Here is an 18,837-nt window from a genome sequence, read left to right as displayed (position 1 = left end):
TAAGTGGGCTTCTACACATCAGGCCCCGAATACTGTGAGGCTTTGCTGGCACACACGCACTGCCTGGGCACATGCCAGGAGGGAGCTCAAGGCAGCCACAGACATGTGCACATGCTGCCTTTAAAGTGATACATCAAAATAATTTGTGCTTGTGCTTTTTGGCCTTAGAACTGCAAACTGAGGCTACTGATGTGGCAAGAGAAAGAGGCTCAGAGGGATATTTTAATTTTAGAAAACAGGCTTCACTGTTCAAGGAATTTCCCTCTTTAATTCATTTAAAAATACAACCTTCCTTTCAAATGAGAAGAAAACTAATATTACTTAATGCTTGTTCATTGTTAATATTATGCCAATTATTGCATTACTTTTGGCTGATAAATATTCCGAGCATAAATGAAGCCCATAAGATGGATTAATTCTCTGGGAGTACAAACAAAAACTTTCAATATTTTATATCACATAATTAAGTGCTGTTTGTTGTTTTTAGAACTAGAACTTGGGACATGCTAATTAATTGCTTCAAGAAGACAGACATGTTTCATGGTTGATATTCAGAAGCAGAATATTTATAAGCCCTGTACAACACTGATGACAAATTACACTTACAGAATAAATCCTACCTGCAGAAGTCTGGGGGCACCATGCCATAAACATTGATCCTGTCACACAGCTCCAGAGCAATCGTCATTGTGAACCAGCCAGTGCTGAGCCAAGTATTGGAGATCTTCCTGGAAGAAACAGTGATTAAGTCTGCAGTCTGGTAAAACAGTCATCAAATCCATTACCACCTTAAATTCTTTCTGGAGCAAGGCTGACCGTAATCAGACAGACAGACAGATACAGATGTTCTCCCTCCCTCCCTCTCTCTCTCTCTCCACTTGGTAAATATGCAGGACTTTACCAAATTGATCTCTCTTATCAACAGCACCATACTACATGGTATAATCATAACAGATGTTGGCATACTATCACAGTGGGTTCGTGACACTAAAGGATGCTCAGAAGACTTCTATATCACCAAAGAAAATGATTAATGCTTCAATGTTTACATATGTGTTATCATAACTCAATTTCTTATAAGATGGCAAGGTGTCTGTGGGACAATTTTTTTTTAACTAGATTATTTGAGTCTAAGTAGAAATTTCCCTTGTACTCCAAGATGGCTAGATAAAGAATTAATTAATTTTCATTGCTGGGGATGGAATCCAGGGCCTTGTGCATGAAGGTGAGGCAAGTGCTGTACTACTGATTCCATCTCCAGTCATGACAATGAATAATTTAAATATGAGCAAACATGTGGATAGGTCTATCAATCTATTGATCAATTGATCAATCTCAAGGTCAAAGCTTGCCTTCAAGTAAACAAATTAACACCAATGTTGGGATGGAACATCTTAGGAAAAAATATACTTATTTGGGAAGGGGCTAATGACAGAGGAAAAGAACCATATTATATGTTTTTTTTTTATTTAACTGCTTATATTTAACTGAGCCTTTGCTTTATTTTCTCTTAGAACACTCAAGGCCTTCTGAAAATTTTTATGGGCAGTCAAAAATTAACAAACTTAAGGAATGAATCTGTGTATTCCACATTCATTAATTTTCCTGGTCACACAGCTGCATTGAGCAATATGCCAAGCCTAAGGATAACTGTGGAGACCTAACACCAAGGTCTAATTTGACCCTGTGAGATGGCTCGGTCTCCCATGCTACGCTGCTATGGATATTAATTTCAATTCTTTGGGGGTTGCCACTTTTGCTTTTTTTCCCAGTGCTTACGGCATGCCTCATTAGCCAGTTTCAAACACCTTATCCCCAAGGTCAGACTGTCTGACTTTGCCCAGCCACAGCACCAGATGTGATGTGAATAACCAAGTTGCAGAAAGGCTTTTCTATTGGCCTTGTGTAGCACCCCTCCCTGAGAAGAAGGAAGACTTGTTAAGCAGTCTGCGTTATTTCCATTTCAAATAAGAACCAAAAAAAAAAAATTTTTTTTTAAGGAGTCCTTTGTTTCATCAAATACCTGGCAGGCATTGGTGATTCAGTTATTTCCAAATGGGGGTTTCAACTTTTTAGTTCTTAAGCCCTTTGCTTATTTTTTTCCCCTTCATTCCATTCCATCCCATCCTGATCCAGTAATGTTCCAGGAAGTGCATTTAAATGCTCCTGAAGATGGGAACAACACAGGCTTGAATCTTTCCTGTTTCTATCATAGCCAGCTGGATGACCTGAGGCAGGCAGTTTGTTGCTGATTTCTGACCCTTGGTTTCTTATCTATAAGGCAGACACAGGAAGCTCTGTCCTCTGGGCTGTTTGAGAACTAAATGAGAGAACACCCATGAAAAGTGTTCAGTGTAGTGTGTTGATCCATCATGATCCCTTCCATCTCTTTTGGTTGCTAGAAGTAAATAATTCAACCATTCCTCTCCGTGCTTTTTAGTATGAAGAAAATCCTTCTAGTACTTGTGCTACAGGGGTCTTATGTAGAAGCCATCATCAGTAGTCAGAGCAGCAATTATAAAATTCAGAAGCTTCCAGCCCACAGAAGAATTAACAGTCTCCCTCAATTCTCACCAGGGCTTATTATATTCACAAAGACTTGGAGGCTGAAGGAGATTGCATGGAGCACAACTTACTGAACTGTTAAGGGTAAGGAGAGGATGTGACTTCCCTTAAGTGAAAGCCAGTCTTTGCCTCTGTGCTGTGATAATGTCTTGGCCAGTTCTAATCTGGGTGAATAATAACTGGGAGGATGTGGAGCCCTGGAATACAATGACATTCCCTTATATCCACGGCATCTTGATCTAGGAATCATGCCTATGTCCCCTATGCTTTTAAAGCTACTGGAAGCATCAAAGAGGGCTTTTCCCCGGGGGGTGGAGGCTGTCCTGTAATTTTCGTTCTCTTGTGTGATATAGTGGAGATCACAAGCCACAGCCTTCAACACAGGAGGATGTGGCTCTACAGAAAAGGGCTTCATGGGTAAAAATGGGGAGAATATAAAGTAGAGGAGTAAAGAAACTACAGTGAGAGTTCTTTAAAGTGCCACTTAAAATTCCCCAGACTTCCTAAATAATAGCCTTTTGGGATCACGTGCTATAGAAATACAACTGCTTTGTACTTTCTTTCTAAAAAGATTTCAACTCTTTTTTTTTCCAACAAAGGAATATCTACTGTTTTTACACTTAATCAGCTGTAATGAAAGAATATGAAGAGCTGTCATGTGCTTATTAGGGAAAATTATCAGATATTCTTTTATATGATGAAGTAACACACTGAGCTGATAATTCTATAGTGCACACTAAATTACAATTAAAGGCCTTTCTGCTCCACCAGAATCTCATTTATAATCTCTATGGAAATATTCTTCCTGCAGTTATTTCATTTATGCTTCCTTTATCTAATTACTATAATATTGGTTCTGAATCATATTTTCCTAATGTACCCTTATTCAATTATAAAGTTATTTTCAAGTACAGTTACTTTCTAATATCAAAGAATACTACTTGGCCATCTATGTCATTTGTCATGCTTCTTAATTGCAGATTGTTCCTGAGCCATTTTTTTCCCTCCACTTTTAAGTAGGGTGAGACTTCTATAAATCAAAATCTATTGAATTATCACATTTATTCAAAATATTAGCCTGAAATAAATGTCCTGATCATGAGATTTGCAAATTAGATATTCCATACTTTATGTACCTTCAATGCATGCTACTATTTTATTGGGTTTCAAGAAATGCATACACAGAGGAAATATGGTTACACTCTAAGTGTTTTGTGCTTCAATTTACAGAAATAGTTTTATTCTGAAAGACTATTTCTGACTTGATTCTTTTAGTTTGGAGCAGGCTGCAGGTTAAGAAAATACACATATAAAAAGATTGAGTCAACAATATGAGCTTTTTGAAAACAGTTTCCTCACCAGGTGCAGTGGTGCACATCTGTAACCCCAGTGACTCGTGAGGCTAAGGAAGGAAGGATCACGAGTTCAAAGCCAGCCTCAGCAACTTAGTGAGGCCCTAAGCAACTTAGTGAGACCCTGTCTCTAAATGAAAAATGAAAAGGGCTGGGGATGTGGCTCAGTGGTTAAGTGCCCCTAGAATTCAATCCCTGGTACCTCCCCCCCCCCATTTTTTTTTAATAAAAACAGTTTCCTAAAGGTAAAAAGCATAAGCTTCCAGAAGAGTCAATACAAATTTATAAGTGTGATCCATCCAACTAGGATTGAGTGGTCCCAGTAGATAACTGTTTGTGGAAAGAGACTCAGGAGCTTATCTGCAAAGATTTTGCTGGGATGACCAGGGAGGTAGAAGCAGTGAGCAGAAAGGTTTCACAAGTAGGATGTGTCTTGGTGTGAGATTGTTTCCTGAAGATCCTAAGTGGCAAAGGTTGGGATGGTTGTCTCCATGTTATCTACTTAACATGATCCCTTAACAAGATTCAGAGCCATGTATAGTGATCATCAATGACTAGCTCTGTGGCAGAGTCTCAGGAATACTTAAATTTAGCAAATAACCATTCAACAAAAAAGAGAGAAGTTCTTTCTAATGAAGAGTTTCTACTTATTTTGAAATTTCCAACCAGTAAAATCAAGGCGTACACACATAGTCCCCTCCTTCTTCATCTCTTATAAAATACTTTCTTGATGAAATAACTCATTCACACGAGTAGAAGTCTCTCTTATTTGTAGATATTAAAGGGATTTACATGACTGGGTTTTGTGGCTCCTTGGAATGATGGTCAGGTCTAACCATGGGGCTGCTGGGCCTTCCTAGAAGGGGGCCATGTGGTTACTAGCAGCAGTGCCTCTCCACTCTCCCCTGGACCCCAGGCCCACCCTGCCAATGCCAGCCCTCACACCATCACAAGGCTTCCAGGATTTACAAAGGTAGCTCTTTCACACAAATAGTTTGGGGATGGTGTACTTTAGTCGTTAAGAGTGTTCTCCAATAATATGCTGACTATGCAGCCAAATAATAGATTCAGTAATTTATATTCTTTATTTCACTTATCTCTGTATTTTTAAGATAAGAAACTGATTCAACAACAGTTTTAATAAGAGTAAATCACATCACTAAATGTACATTAACCACACAAGTACATGTTTTAGAATTAAGGAATCACGGAAATTTAATCATTAAACCAGTCCAGGACTGGTAGTCACTTTCACATGTAAGTTCACTCAGTCTCTAAAATATTTGATAACATGTACAGGCCACGTGATAACACCAGACTTTCCACTGTAAGTTTAGACCACACTACACTGGAGTCCTAGGTGCCTCTCTGTCTTTTGTTCCCTCTAGATCTGCCTGGTTGGTGACACGTCATCTCTTGACCTTGTCTTGTGCTCCTTCCCTCAGCCCTCCTGAGGGCGGCCACAGCGAGGCTTTTCTCCAACCCCCTTCCTGTTCTCTCAACTGATGGGGGGAGGCTCCCCCCATCCCAGCTCCTTCCTTCCTTGGATAAATCCTGATTGGTCTGGGTCTCAGCCTAAGTATACCTTTTTCAGAAAGATTTCCCTCAGTAATTTAAAAAATTTTCAATCTATAGTGAGAAATACATTTGATATCATGATTGAAAATACATACATATGTGCATAGAATATGTACATATGTGTGTATATAAATATAAATGTTTCATTTTGTTTATTTTTCTAAAGTAGTTTTTCTTTTTGCAGTACTGGGGATTGGACTCAAGAGTTTTCTACTTTTGAGCCATACTCCACCAGCCCTTTTTATTTTTTATTTTGAGATAGGACTCTCTAAGTTGTTGAGTCTGACCTTGAACTTGTCCTCCTGTCTCAGCCTCCAGATTCCCTGGGATTAGAAGTATGGCCACTATGCCAGGCTCCCCTGGTTTTTAGTATACTGTTTTAACTAATATATTTTCAGTTTTAATTAACATTTTGGAAAACACTGCCCTAGACCATAGTGTATTTCCTGCCTTACATGTTACAGCATCATTTTCTTCCCCTTACATGACCCTCAGCACACTGGCCACTGCTTGGGGAATGTCTAAGACTATATTCTTGGAGGGCAGGATCTTGATTTTGAATGCATCCCCAGTGGCAGGTGTAATGCTGACCAAGTAGTAGGTACTCGATAAATATCAGTTGACTGAGTAAAACTTTGCTTTTGAAAGGGAAAAACAAACCCATACACTTATTTTTGATAAATGTTCTTATAAGTAAAGCAAAATACAATAATGAAATATTGCACTTTTTTAAAAACTAATATTGGTCACAGCTTTTCAGCCTTTTCCTCAAAAATAGGGATTTGGCCCTAAATTATCCATACAGTGGTCTCAATGCTTCATTTCACTGTGCTTTATAAATTCAGCTTGAGCATCCCAGTCTCCAGGAGAACCCTAAGGATGAGCTCTCTCAATGACGTGAGCAGTGGGGCCCACGACACAGGCCCTTTGCAAAAGCTTTGCCTCTGGTGAATCAGTCAACACTGACATGCTCCATCCCTGCACCCTTGGCCTCCCTCCACCTGAGCCTCTGTACCTGTCTTTGCCAGTCTCCTGCTTGAACAGCTCATCGAAATGCAACATCTTATGGCGTGTGATCATGAAGGCCTTTAGCCGGGGCAACACCTGGCTCAGGAGCTGCAGGTTGTTGTACACCTGTCCCTTGCCATCTCGCCTCATGTAGCTGCTGGGGCCCCAGAAGATGAACACGGTGCCCTGGCTCACGTTGAGCAGGTCGTGGCGGTTGCGGAGGATCCTCTGGATGCTGGAGTGAGCGATGACCCTCAGGCTGGTGCGATTGCCCACATCACACCCATAGCCACGGGTGGGGGCGTCATTCATGCGGATGACACACTCTGTCTGGTCAATCTGGGGGCCTTGTCGACTGTGCAGCAGATGCCCTGAGCTGGTCACCAGGGCACAGTCTCTGCAGTGCATTTTCAGGGGCTGGAAGCAGGGGAGAGAAGGACACTGTCAGGATGAAGGGCAAAGGACATAACCTTCAGTGGCTACCAGCAGGTTACTTTCCTGCTGCAGGGTCAGGGTGTCCAACTCCCTTCTCTCTCCCATGCCAGATTATATGCCATTCTGATGTGAATTCATGGATCCTTACGTTTTCTTCTGAACTGGTGACAGGGAAGTTTGGACAGGAGAGAAGGAGCTGGCACACTGATCTGCTAAACATTGGCTAGAGGCTTTCCTGATGTTAAAAAACCACATTGACACATTTACCCAGTGGGGCTGCCATCATGGTAATTTTATAGAGGAGGGTAACTCAAGCTTAGAGAAGTTAAGAAATTTTCCCAAAGATGGGTAACAAAGGCAAAGTCTCAAAACTAGGTTTTTCTGAATTCAAAGTTACCCCTAGGCAGAAGAGAAGACCACACTGCAAATTGCTCTGACACTGGTTTTGATGCTGTTATTGAAAAATCGTGTGTTTACTAATATTCTTGGATGTGGTACAAACATATTTACTCTAAATAAACATCATATAGGAATCACATGAAGATGTCATGCAGGTTGTAACCCCTTCAGTGCCATAATTTTGAAATGACAATTAGGATCATTAGTGCCACTTAAAAGGCAGGGAAGCAGAGAGGGAAACTGAATTGGTCTGTTTTTCACAAATGAGAGGAAAGTCTAAATTCAGAGCTGCAGATCTCATCCAGGAATTGCAGAGCCTGGGTTCTTCTCTCATCTGCAGTCAACTTGTACCCTGGGAGGTCCTGGCTGCAGTGCCCACCAGGGACAACTCCAACAGCAGTGCTCAGTTCAACATCCTGAACTAGTGATTTGCTTTCTGAACACCTATGTTCTAAGAAATTAAACAGTCCCCTTGTTCATCTTTAATGAGAACTATCTCTTAGTTGCTTTTAGAAGATAATGAAATTAGATCCTGAGGCCAAGGCCAATAAGTGCAAAAGAAAACAATCAAGATGCTCCAAAGGAAAGCTGCGTTGTTGGTTTTCACCCAGAGTCTGCCCTTCTAACTTCTCTAGCTTTGAGAAGGACACACTGGATACACAGGTTTGGGAAAGCAGACCCAACTTAGTGCCACATATATTCAGTCTTGTATTTACTCTGGAAGTTTCCCAGAGCCATGGCCCTGACTTCAGAACCTGAATGAGAGCACCTGAGGGCAGCTGCCTTCCCTTATCGCATAGGACCCAAGAACACAGGCTCTTGGCTGTGGCAGGATGGGTCCAGCTTTTTTCTACCACCTACTAGCTGTGGAGCCTTGGTAAATCACTAATCTCCATAAACCTGTTTCTTCATCTCTAACTGAGGAAAACAGCCCCACTTTACCTGGGTAGAATTAGCAAAAGTAGATACCTAGAGTGTTAGATTGAGTCATTTGATTGCCAATATTTGATCTGCAAAATTAGCAATTGCATGTGGTTGAATCCAATCCTTAGCATAGGATTTGGCACAGTGATCATTCAATAAATGACAGAGGCTCTTAGAATTATCAGTTAGTGAGGAGCACATGGTAAGTACTCACTAAATCAGTGCTGAGCACTTCGGGTTTGTAATTGACACATGGGCTTGTGAAAGGGAGAGTCAACCATTGCAAATTCTCATCATTCATACAACACCCAATTGCTCTGAGATGACAGGCACTGTGCTAGGCAATCTGAATGCAAAGATAGGGAGGAGAAAATCCTTGAAAGCTTGCATTTTTGTGAGGGACGGTGGGTCAGTGAGAGTGCATTAATGTGTGTCAGGGGATGAGGAGGGGGCTCTGATGGAAGTATGAGTGATAGGGTTGTTTAGAGCACAGCAAAGCTGAGAGTATAAAGAGTCAAGTAGCTAATATTTATTAGGTGCTTTCCACATGCCAGGCCGGTCTGAGCTTTTTATACAGTATATTAATCCTTCAAGTAATTTTATAAGGTAGATACTATATTATCACTTCCACTTTACAAATGAGAATATCAAAGGATAAAAAGGTAAAGAAACTTGCTCAAGATCATACAATTAGGAAATGGGAGAGTTAGGATTAGAACTCAGGGAATCTGACTTAACAGCCAATGGGACCCAGCATTGTGCCACTGCAGTGCAGTAGAATAAACAGAGAGTCACAGGATGTTTGCTTGGCTCATTGCCCACCTTCTTTCCTCCCTCCCAGAAACCCAGTTATACTATTTCTTAACCAGTAGAGTTGTTGTTCTGAGGAAACTGGGCTGGGACGGATGCAGTAAGTGGCGAAGGTCTTCTATCCAATACCTGCACTCTTTGGAGGATCATTCACAGTAGACTTGTCCAGGTAAACCCTTAAGACCATGATGGAAAAACATGGTTAAGGCCTGACTTGCCTCTTGAGGAAAAGCCACATTCCAGTGGCCCAGAAAGTGGCCTCTGTTCTTCTCAGGAAACTGCTGGAACATGGAGTCCTGAATCCCTTAGGTGAACTGCTGGGGTGGGGGCAATTTCAGTGGCCAAAGGATGAGGAAATACTTTATACTCCTCTTCCTCATTTTACCTGCCTTTCCGTGTAGAATAATGATGAGGGAGAGTTCAGTGGTGATTTATTCAATGATAGTGTTCCTACTATGTGCCAGGCACTGAACTTGGAGCTATAGATAAAATGATCAATGAGAGCGCACAATCCATGGGGAGGGTGCTCCCACACGAACAATTACCGCACAGTGAGCACCATAACTAATCAGGCACAAGGGGCCACAGGATCAAAAAAGATAAGGGAACATTTGAGCCTGTCCAAAGAACCAAGTAGTGGGAGCATGACAGGAAGGAATCCTGCCATGGAAATTAACATAGGAAGCAATTTTAAAAGGGAGAGAGCAGCTGATGTTGTCATAAGCCATGGTAGGACAAGACTTCAGAAGTGTTTTTGGATTTGATGACTTTGACTGAAACAGTCTCAGTTAACAGAGGTGACAGTCTGACTGTGGTTAGAAGTGAGGAGTGGAGGCTGAAACCTGCCTTTCAGGGCGGGCTAGGTTTCCTGACCATGCCACACTCTCTGATTACCAGATGCCACCAGAGCACACTGCAGTTGACCTGATCCCAGACAGCCCTCCCCCATCGGTCCTGCCCACTGGCCTGAGCTGTGTATTACCAATTGCCTTGGACACTGACACCCATTCTTTGAGTTGTGCAGATGCACCAAACAATGCAGAAAGACTGAAGTCTGAATTACGCCTTAAGTGCCTTTTGGTGAGTGGTGCCAATAAAATGACAATAGCTGTTCTAAACCTAATGTTTTACTCCCAGCAGCTGAGAAGAGCATGTACCCAAGGCAGAACCACTTCCAAAGGAGGAAATGAAATCTATTTTCTGCATTCAGAGGGAATAATGATGTCTTGGAAGCAGAATGATTAAAAATCACACAAACTGTGTGACCCTGTTTCTTAGGATGCATTCTCAGAGACAGCCATGTTCCTCCATGGCTAAGTACCCATAGGAGCCTTAGTGTCCTGATGGCTCAGGTGAAAATACTCATGCTATGGTGAGTCAAGATTCTTGATGCAATGCTTACATGTTCCTTCCTTAAGTTCTAGGATGCTGGGCTGACCAGTCACTGTGTAGAGCATGAGAAGGTGAACCCTCGAGGCTCTGCTGTCAGCCTAGGCGATGAAGCGTCACTGAGGAGGGCACCGGAGGTAGGTGACTCCCAATGGATTCTCTGCCTAAAAATACCTTCTCTTTAGCTTCTTCCTCATAGTATTTCACCTCCCAGATCCTTTGGGACATTTTTCTTAAAGTCCCATTTGGTGAGGAACTTCATCCATTGGTAGAAGACAAAGTCACCCATATTAGGTCACTCCAATCTTGGTCATCTCTTTTCCATCCTGACTCAAAAATCATTTTAGAAATACTGAATAGACAGAAGGTGGATAAATGAGGGAATGAAAACCAGCCTCTTATCCTCTCTGTTTTCTGAGAAACCTGCTTCCTGAGTCATAAAATGTAGATATAATGTGATGCCCTAACAAATAATTAGTCTCTACGCCTGGTCTTTTGTAATGATGGGGGGGGGGTGGAAGGAGTGGGTCATGGAAACTTCTGTCTGCAGAGGAGGCTGTGGCCAGTTGCCTCAGGCAGCCTCTCAGCCCAGGGAGTCATAATGGTCAGAGCTCAGGGCACTGCCTGGAATTAATGGCTGGCTGGGAAAATGGCCCAGGACACAGTAAGGGCCATTAAGCCCAGCCAGTTATTAATCCCCAGTAAGAGCTTGATGCCAAGGTCATTAGAGCTGTTGTGAGGTGAAAAATGCCCCCCAAAATCCACAGCTCATGGAGGAGTTACCCGTTCTCCAGGCCACTGGGCCTCTGAGCTGCAGTCCAGGCCTCCACAAGCAGGTGAGTGTGCTGCACAGCAGTCTGTCCAAGGCAGGCCATGGTCCTCCAGAGGGAGCGTGGGCACACAGACACATGTACATGCACATGCAGAGCTTATAATTTAATTTTTATTATCGCTTTTTACATTTTGATAATTTGTAAGTATTTGCCATCATCTTAGAACCTATGACAGTATCTAAAAACTTACAGCAAGGTTCATGAATGTTTTAGGGTATTTTAGAATGTGTGAATGAGTCTCTGTGCCTTCGTTACCATATCTTCCTGCCTAAAATAAAACAAAACAAAACCCCAAACCGAGCACAAAAACAAATCTCCAAACTCAGGAAATAGAAAAGCATGACAACTTTCATTACAACTAACCCCTCTGGGCTGCAGTGACAGGAGTAATCCCTTTTTGGGGAAACATACTCAGGAAATCAAGATCTGATTTCTGCCACATCCCGAGAAGCCAAAGCAGCTGGAATTCTCTCTGTGACCCAGCTGATGCCTCCGAAGCCTTTCTTAAGAGACTAGACCAGGCCAAGTCAAATTAAACTTGACACCTAAAACACTCGGTGATGTCCTTGCAAACATTTGCAGCACAGCGATATTAGGCTTCACTTTTTAAAATTCTGATTTATTTGGCAGAGGGAAAGGAACCTCAGCACATAATGCCCATTAGCTCAGTAATGAGACTGGTCGTGCTCTGGGAGCTGCCTGTTGGTCTGGAGCAAACATAAGATATATTGAAAGGCTTCAGGTGTTTCTAGAATCTCTGCATTTTCCAATCTGATGTTTTCCTGTAATTACTAGGCTTTTATTAGCTGTCAATCTCAGTGCAGGCTGACACCGGGTGTAAGTCATGCTGATTATTTGATGTGATTCACTAGAAAAATGTTGTTCTTCCGAGAAGCTCTTTTCCCTTTTAATGAATGACAAGCCCACCCACCTACCCATCAAGGCCAGGAAGACCTCCTCGATCCATCCGGTGATGCCTGATCTGATTTCCACCCACTGACTGGCTAAGAATGGACAAGCTTCCCTGGGAAGATGGCAATACTTAGCTATGTTTAAAATATGCTCTTTGTTGTCACTGGCTTTGAATCTGCTGCTTCCACTCCCAGAGGGTAATTTTGGGCAAAGTTGCTTAGTTTTCCTGAGCCACATTTTTTCATGTGTAACATGAACATAGTAAAGCCAATCCCAAAGGGGAGGTTTATAATCTCAATGGATAGTGAAACTTCCACTCAGCTGGTCAAGCCAAAATGCAAAGGTCATTTTTTTAAAGAGAGAGAGAGAGAGAGAGAGAGAGAGAGAATTTTTTTTAATATTCATTTTTTAGTTCCCGGTGGACACAACATCTTTGTTTGTATGTGGTGCTGAGGATCGAACCCGGGCCTCACACATGCCAGGCGAGCGTGCTACCGCTTGAGCCACATCCCCAGCCCCACAAAGGTCATTTTTGATACCTCTCTTTCTCTAGCCCCTACAACCCCTAGGTCCCACTAGAACTATTTATTCTCCTACATGCACATCCCCAATGCTATCACCTACGGCCACCACCACCTCTACTTAGCTCTATAGCACTCTGAACTCTTCACTTTACTTCATTCTCTTCCTCTCCTCTCTGTTTCTTAGAAGCCTGGGGTCACCTTTAATATGTAAATCAGATTATGTCAGTCACCTGCTTAAATCTTCCAATGGCTTCTTTTTGCACTAGGAAAAAGAAACCAAACTCACAATCAAACTTGATACCACAGCCCTTACGATCTGCAGTTTCTGTCATCTACCTCCACCATCAAATTGTATAACATTCTGCCCTGATTACACTGCCATCTCCCCCTTGCTTGCTGTCTGATGTGCTTTATAGTGGCTGTTCCCCCCACCCAAGCCACTCTTTGATCTCTGCATGATGCTTCCTTTATACCCTTCAGGTGTTACCTCAAGCTGTCTCCCTGCCAGGAAGTCTGCCCTAACCTCTCAATCTAAACCAGACACTTTTCCCATCTTCTGTCACTCCAATTATGGAGGTTTTTTTTTGTTTTGTTTTTTAAACTCATGTGTCACTATCTAAAATAATCTTAACTATTGTTTTTTTTGTATCCATATATTCTCACCTTTCTCCCTTCCTGATATTTTTAACTCCACAAAAGGAGGGCATTACCGTATTCACACCATGTTGTCAGCACCTAGACCAGTGCCCACACAGAGGTGTTCAGCAAATACATTTGAACAAATAATTGAATGATAAAGTCTGTAAAGCAGTTCCTGTGGTGCCTGACATCCAAAGAATGTGAAATGCTTGTGTTCAATGTATTAAAGGATCACCATTCCGTTGGTAATCAATTCCTGATACTTTTTGACTGGGTAACTAGTTTTTTTCTTCTAAAACACAGTATTTAGATTTTGTGTATATTTCATAACCACCTTCATCACTAAATGACCTTCAAAGAGAGACCCAGGAAATCCCATTAGTTTTTAAAATTTAATTGCATTCTATTTTTTTAAATGTGTTTTAACAGCTTTACTGGGATATAATTTGCATACCATAAACTTACCCAATTTAAACACGAATTGGGCAACCATCATCATGATCTGATTTTAGAATATTTCCATCATTCCCAAAAGAGACCTCACAGCCATTTATAGTCACTCTCCATTCCATGCCCAGCCTTAGGTGACCACTGATCTACTTTTTTTTATCTCTACAGATGGGCCTTTAGCAACATTTCAGGCAAATAGAATTGTATGATACAAAATTGTCTCCCTTATCTGTGGTTTCATTTTCTGAAGTTCTGGTTACCCATGGTCAACTGTCGTCCAAAAATGGAAAGTTTTAGAAATAACAGTTCATAAGTGTTTGCTATTCTGAGCATCATGATGAAATCTTGTGCTGTCCTGTTTCAATTTGCTAAAGAGAGAAAACATCTCTGCCCAGGGCGTCCAGGCTGATACACACTGCCCTACCATTAGTCCCTTGGTAGTGGTCTGGGTTTTCAGCTTGTTGTGCCGTGGCAGGGTTTGTGTCCAAGTGACCCCTCCTTAGAAGCCTCAGGTACAGTGTCTATGTCATGCCCCTCGATTCCTGTCATCACTCAGGCATCGCAAGAAGGGTAAGAACAGGACCAGAAGATATTTTGGAGGAGAAAGACCACATTTATATAACTTTCATTATAATACATTGCTATAATTGTTCTTCTTATTGTTAATTTCTTACTGTGCTTAATTTATAAATTAAATTTTATCAGAGACCATAGGTATAGGAAGAACCATAGTATATATGGGCTCTTATTCTCCATGGTTTTGGGTATCCACTGGGTGTTTTGGAATGTATGCCCCAAGAAGAAGGGTGGACAGCATTTTGTGTCCGGATCATTTCACTTAGCATAATGATTCTGAGGTTCACCTATGCTATGCATTGGTACTTGGTTTCTTTTTATACTTTGTTTCTTTTTTATTGCTATACTATTCCATACTATTCAATTGCATGAATATACCACATTTGTTTATCCATTCACTAATTGATAGACATTAGGGTTGTTTCTATTTTTTACTTGTTTTGAATAATGCACAGTCATATACAGATCTTCATGTAGGCATGCATTTTTATTTCTAGGAGTGGAATTTCTGGTTCATATGATAATTTTGTTTAACATTTTGAGAAATTGCTAAAGTGCTTTCCAAAGTAGTTCAACCATCTTTCATTCCCACCTACAATATAAGGGCTCCAGTCTCTCTCTATCCTTGTCAACATTTAATATGGTCTCTTTTTTATTACAGCCTGTCTAATGGATGAGAGGAAGGATCTCACTGTGCTTTTAATTTGCACTTTCCAAATGACGGATGATGTTGAGCATCTTTTAATGGGTTTATTTATTTATTTATTTATTTATTTTTAAATGGGCTTATTTATGCCATGATTTTGAGGCTTCTAATTCCATCTACTGTGCCCCACCTTCCACCCTGAATAAGTGGCATTGAGAGTAGGTGATTCTATTAAACTTGAGTCAACAGTCAGCTGACCTCTGCAGGAGTTGTGTGTGTTGAATACAATAGCCAGAGGAGGGTGAATGGTCTACATCAGAGAAAAGAAAGAGGAGCCATTTAATCAATACCTTTAACACAGGAGAGAGAAATCCAAAGTGAAGTAAGATGGGCAGTGACTGGGATATATTTTTACACTGAAATCAAATTTTGTTAACAATTCATTTTACCTAGTCCTATTAAACTGAAATGTGTTTCATGAAATCACAGACTAGTATGTCCAGCAAAAAGCTCAGTGGTAATCTAGGCCAGTATTTCCCATAGCAACAGCAGGCTAACAGCAACAACTAAACCCAGAAACTTGGTAGAGCTGCAAATTCCTGGACCTCACCCTAGACCTACTGAACTCTGGGTTGGGGCCCACCAGTCTGTGTTTTAAACCCTGCAGGTGATTCTGACCCGTCCTCAGTGTTGAGAACCACTAGGACAAGCAAGGACCCTCATTTATAGAGGAAGTTAAAGGTCAAGGAATTTGGGATTCATTCAAGGTCATGTGCTACAGGCGGCACCTGTTATGAACACCAGGACTCCTCACTCCTAAAAATTATGAAAATCCATTTACTTTCATAGGCTGGCTATTTAAAGTCATGGGGTACTCACTGAAAACAAATAATGAATTAATAGTACCTTTAAACTTAAGTTGATTTATGGAGATAGACAAGTTAGAAGGGATACTTCTGCTTTGACATGCTGCCCTCACTGGCAGATGCCTGCCTCTGCACCACCTGCTGTTCCTTTGGAATAAGGAGTCAGGAATAGCTAGAGAGCATCTCTAGCCTTGATTGCAGGGAAGACCCAAATGCCTCTGTGCGTGGCTGGGGCTGCTTCTGCCTCAAATATTGGGGGCCACTGGAGCTTCCTTTGGATCAGCACAGCCGCTCTGAAGTTTGTCCAGTTAGGAACCCCCTCTCTATTGTGGAGGGAGATGTTGAACCCCTGAACCTCACTACCTGTAAGAGTGACCTTATTTGGAAATAGGGTTTTTGTAGTTGTAATTAAGATATAAATTAAGATGAGGTCATATAGGACTAGGGCAGGTCTTCAGTTCAGCCACTGGTGAAGGGATAAGAAGAGTGGGGTAATGCATCTACTAGCCAACGAGCCATTCCCTGGCAACCACCAGAAGCTGGAAGACATCATGAAGGATTCTTTCTTGGAGCTTTCTGGGGGGACAGGGTCATGGTAACACCCTAGTTTCAGATTTGAAGTCTCCAGAACTGTGAGACAATATATTTCTTTTGTTTTAAGACACCCAGTTCAGGATAATTTGTTTTGGCAGTCCTAGGAAACGAATACTTTGCCACAAATGGTGACCCTCTGCCTAACAGCCTCCCTCCAATACCCCCACTGCCAGTCCTAATCCCTCATCTTGCAGCTTTCACCTGGACAGGTCATTTCCTGCACACCTGCCACAGTGGAATTTGGAAGCATGATTGACACCATGCATCTGCCCTGCTTGGAGAATAAAATTCAAGTCCTTTACCTGGTCTGGAGTCTTGCTTGCTTCATGGCTGTCACCTCATTTCACTCCCCTGTCACCTGCGATCCTCCAGCTCCCTGACTGCCCACCTCCCTTCTCTTCCTGAGACAGAAGCAGTTCCTACTGAAGAAGTTCCTAAGAGAAGCAGTTCCTACTCTGGTCCCTGGTCTTTGTGTCCCCATGTTGTTCACATGCTTGGTTCCTTCTTAACTCTCAGATTTCAGTTCAAAAGTCATCTCCTCCAGGGGGACCTCCCTGACTGCCTCCCTCACTTCGTCTGTAACAAAGATACTTACCATTCATAATGCTGATAAAATGTTCAACTAATGTGTCAGGCACAGTTCTGAGTGCAAAATCTAAATTATCTAATCTAATCCTGAAAATAGCCCTAAGAGGTAAATTCTACTTTCATCTTTGTCTTATTAGGTGCAAAAGTAGAAGCAAAATTAATCCTGTCATGATCCTGTTCATGGTACTTAGCACAGTCTTCAATGATTAAATTTTCTATTTCTTCATCTTCTGTCTCCCACCATGAAAAACCTGAGTTCTGTGAAGGTAGGGATGGTGTGTGGTGCATGGTGCTCAAGAGAGAGAAATTTCTTGCTTCCTCAGTCTCTCACTTTCTTGGCATGCAGTCAATGACATTCCTGTGTCCCACAGGGGTGCTCCTCATGGGATGCGCCAATTTCCAGAGCCAGTTTCTCTGGATGCTGGCACACTGGTTAATGGCATGCAATGACTCACTTTGACACTTTCAAATAACTTCCTGTTCAAAGGTCACTCATGTGCAATTACTTCCTCTGAGAGAAGACCAGATTTAAAGGCCCCATGTGCTCATTAAAGCAAACAATTGAGTTTTCATTAGAGTGAGGTGATATTTAATGTGGCCAGACAAGCCTGATTCTACAATACTGGCTTATTTGAACTGCATTGGAAAGGGGCCTAAGATAAACACAGCATGGCCCCAAACATGGGAAGATAACTGAGAAAGGAAGGAGAAATATGAGAGCTTGGAGTTGCATGTGTAGCTGAATTAAATGGAGGAGGAGGTGGCTGGGATTTCAGTCGACCAAAATGAGAAAAAAATTTAAGTGAACAAGACAGTAAATTTATAGTGATAAATGGAAAGAGCACTGGCTTGGGAGTTGGGAGTTGGGCTTAGGTATAAACCAGTCACTTGTTGTTGGAAAATTCCCACTCCCAGCTTTGTCATGTGTAAGATGGTCAGGGTAGACACTCACTGGCCAGTAGATATTAGGGTTACAATGGCTTGATTCTTTAAAAAGAGCCCCCCTGAAAACCTTCCGCACCCTCTCACTTCACTTGCAGTCACTCACTGACCCTGCGGACTCCGTCTTCTGTCTCTGTTGGGCTTAGCATTTCCATCCACCTGTGAATTGCTTCCTTCCTCTTTGCCCCTTCTCTGTGGAGCCTCCTCTCACATCCATGTCTCTCTATTCTCCCCAGGAGCCAGACTGGCTTTTCTAGAAGGCACTCCTGATGAGGACTTCCCTCTGCTTTGTATCTCTAAGTGACCTCCTGTTGCTTTGAGGATGAGGTTCTTTTAGTGCTTGCTAGGCCCTGATACCTTGCCAAGACCCTCTGTCCCACTTTCTCTTGGCTCTGTATATTCCAGCTACACCAACTTTGACCTTGTAGCTCTTCGTAGCTCTCAGTGGTGCAATTGGTGCAATTCAGAAAGCTTTGCTATGGGGCTTTTGCACCTGCTTTTTCCAGAATCTGAGTTTCCTCAATTATAAACTAGAACAATGATACCTACCTTGCAGAGTTATTTTGCCACTTAATTGATAAAATAATAATATTCAAAATTTTCCTCTCTGCCTCCTTTCCCCATATACAAATTTGTAACTTCTTTCATCTCTCAAAGTGTCACTTACTCAGGAAAACGTCTCCAAACTCTAAGACTAGCTTAATACTCTGTTTCTCCCTTTGTAATTATTGTGTCTATGATCACTAACTCAGTGTCTGTCTTTCCCATGAAACTGCAAGGTTTTTAAGAACTGGGTTCATGTCTGTG

General features: G+C 41.9%; 1 protein-coding gene across 1 annotated transcript in view; it reads right to left on the bottom strand.

Annotated features, from left to right (window-relative positions):
- Positions 1-662: 662 nt before the first annotated feature.
- LOC113197691 (alpha-N-acetylgalactosaminide alpha-2,6-sialyltransferase 5) overlaps positions 663-18,837 on the bottom strand; it is a 144,160-nt gene continuing 125,985 nt past the window's right edge. The window contains exon 3 of the mRNA XM_026410166.2: positions 663-728. Coding sequence (XP_026265951.1) covers positions 663-728 — 66 coding nt within the window. The remainder of the gene's footprint in view (positions 729-18,837) is intronic.

Source organism: Urocitellus parryii, chromosome 11 (genome assembly GCF_045843805.1).
Source record: "Urocitellus parryii isolate mUroPar1 chromosome 11, mUroPar1.hap1, whole genome shotgun sequence".
Classification (NCBI taxonomy): domain Eukaryota; kingdom Metazoa; phylum Chordata; class Mammalia; order Rodentia; family Sciuridae; genus Urocitellus; species Urocitellus parryii.
The sequence above is the reverse complement of the archived record's forward strand: the minus strand, read 5'-3'. Positions and strand labels throughout refer to the sequence as shown.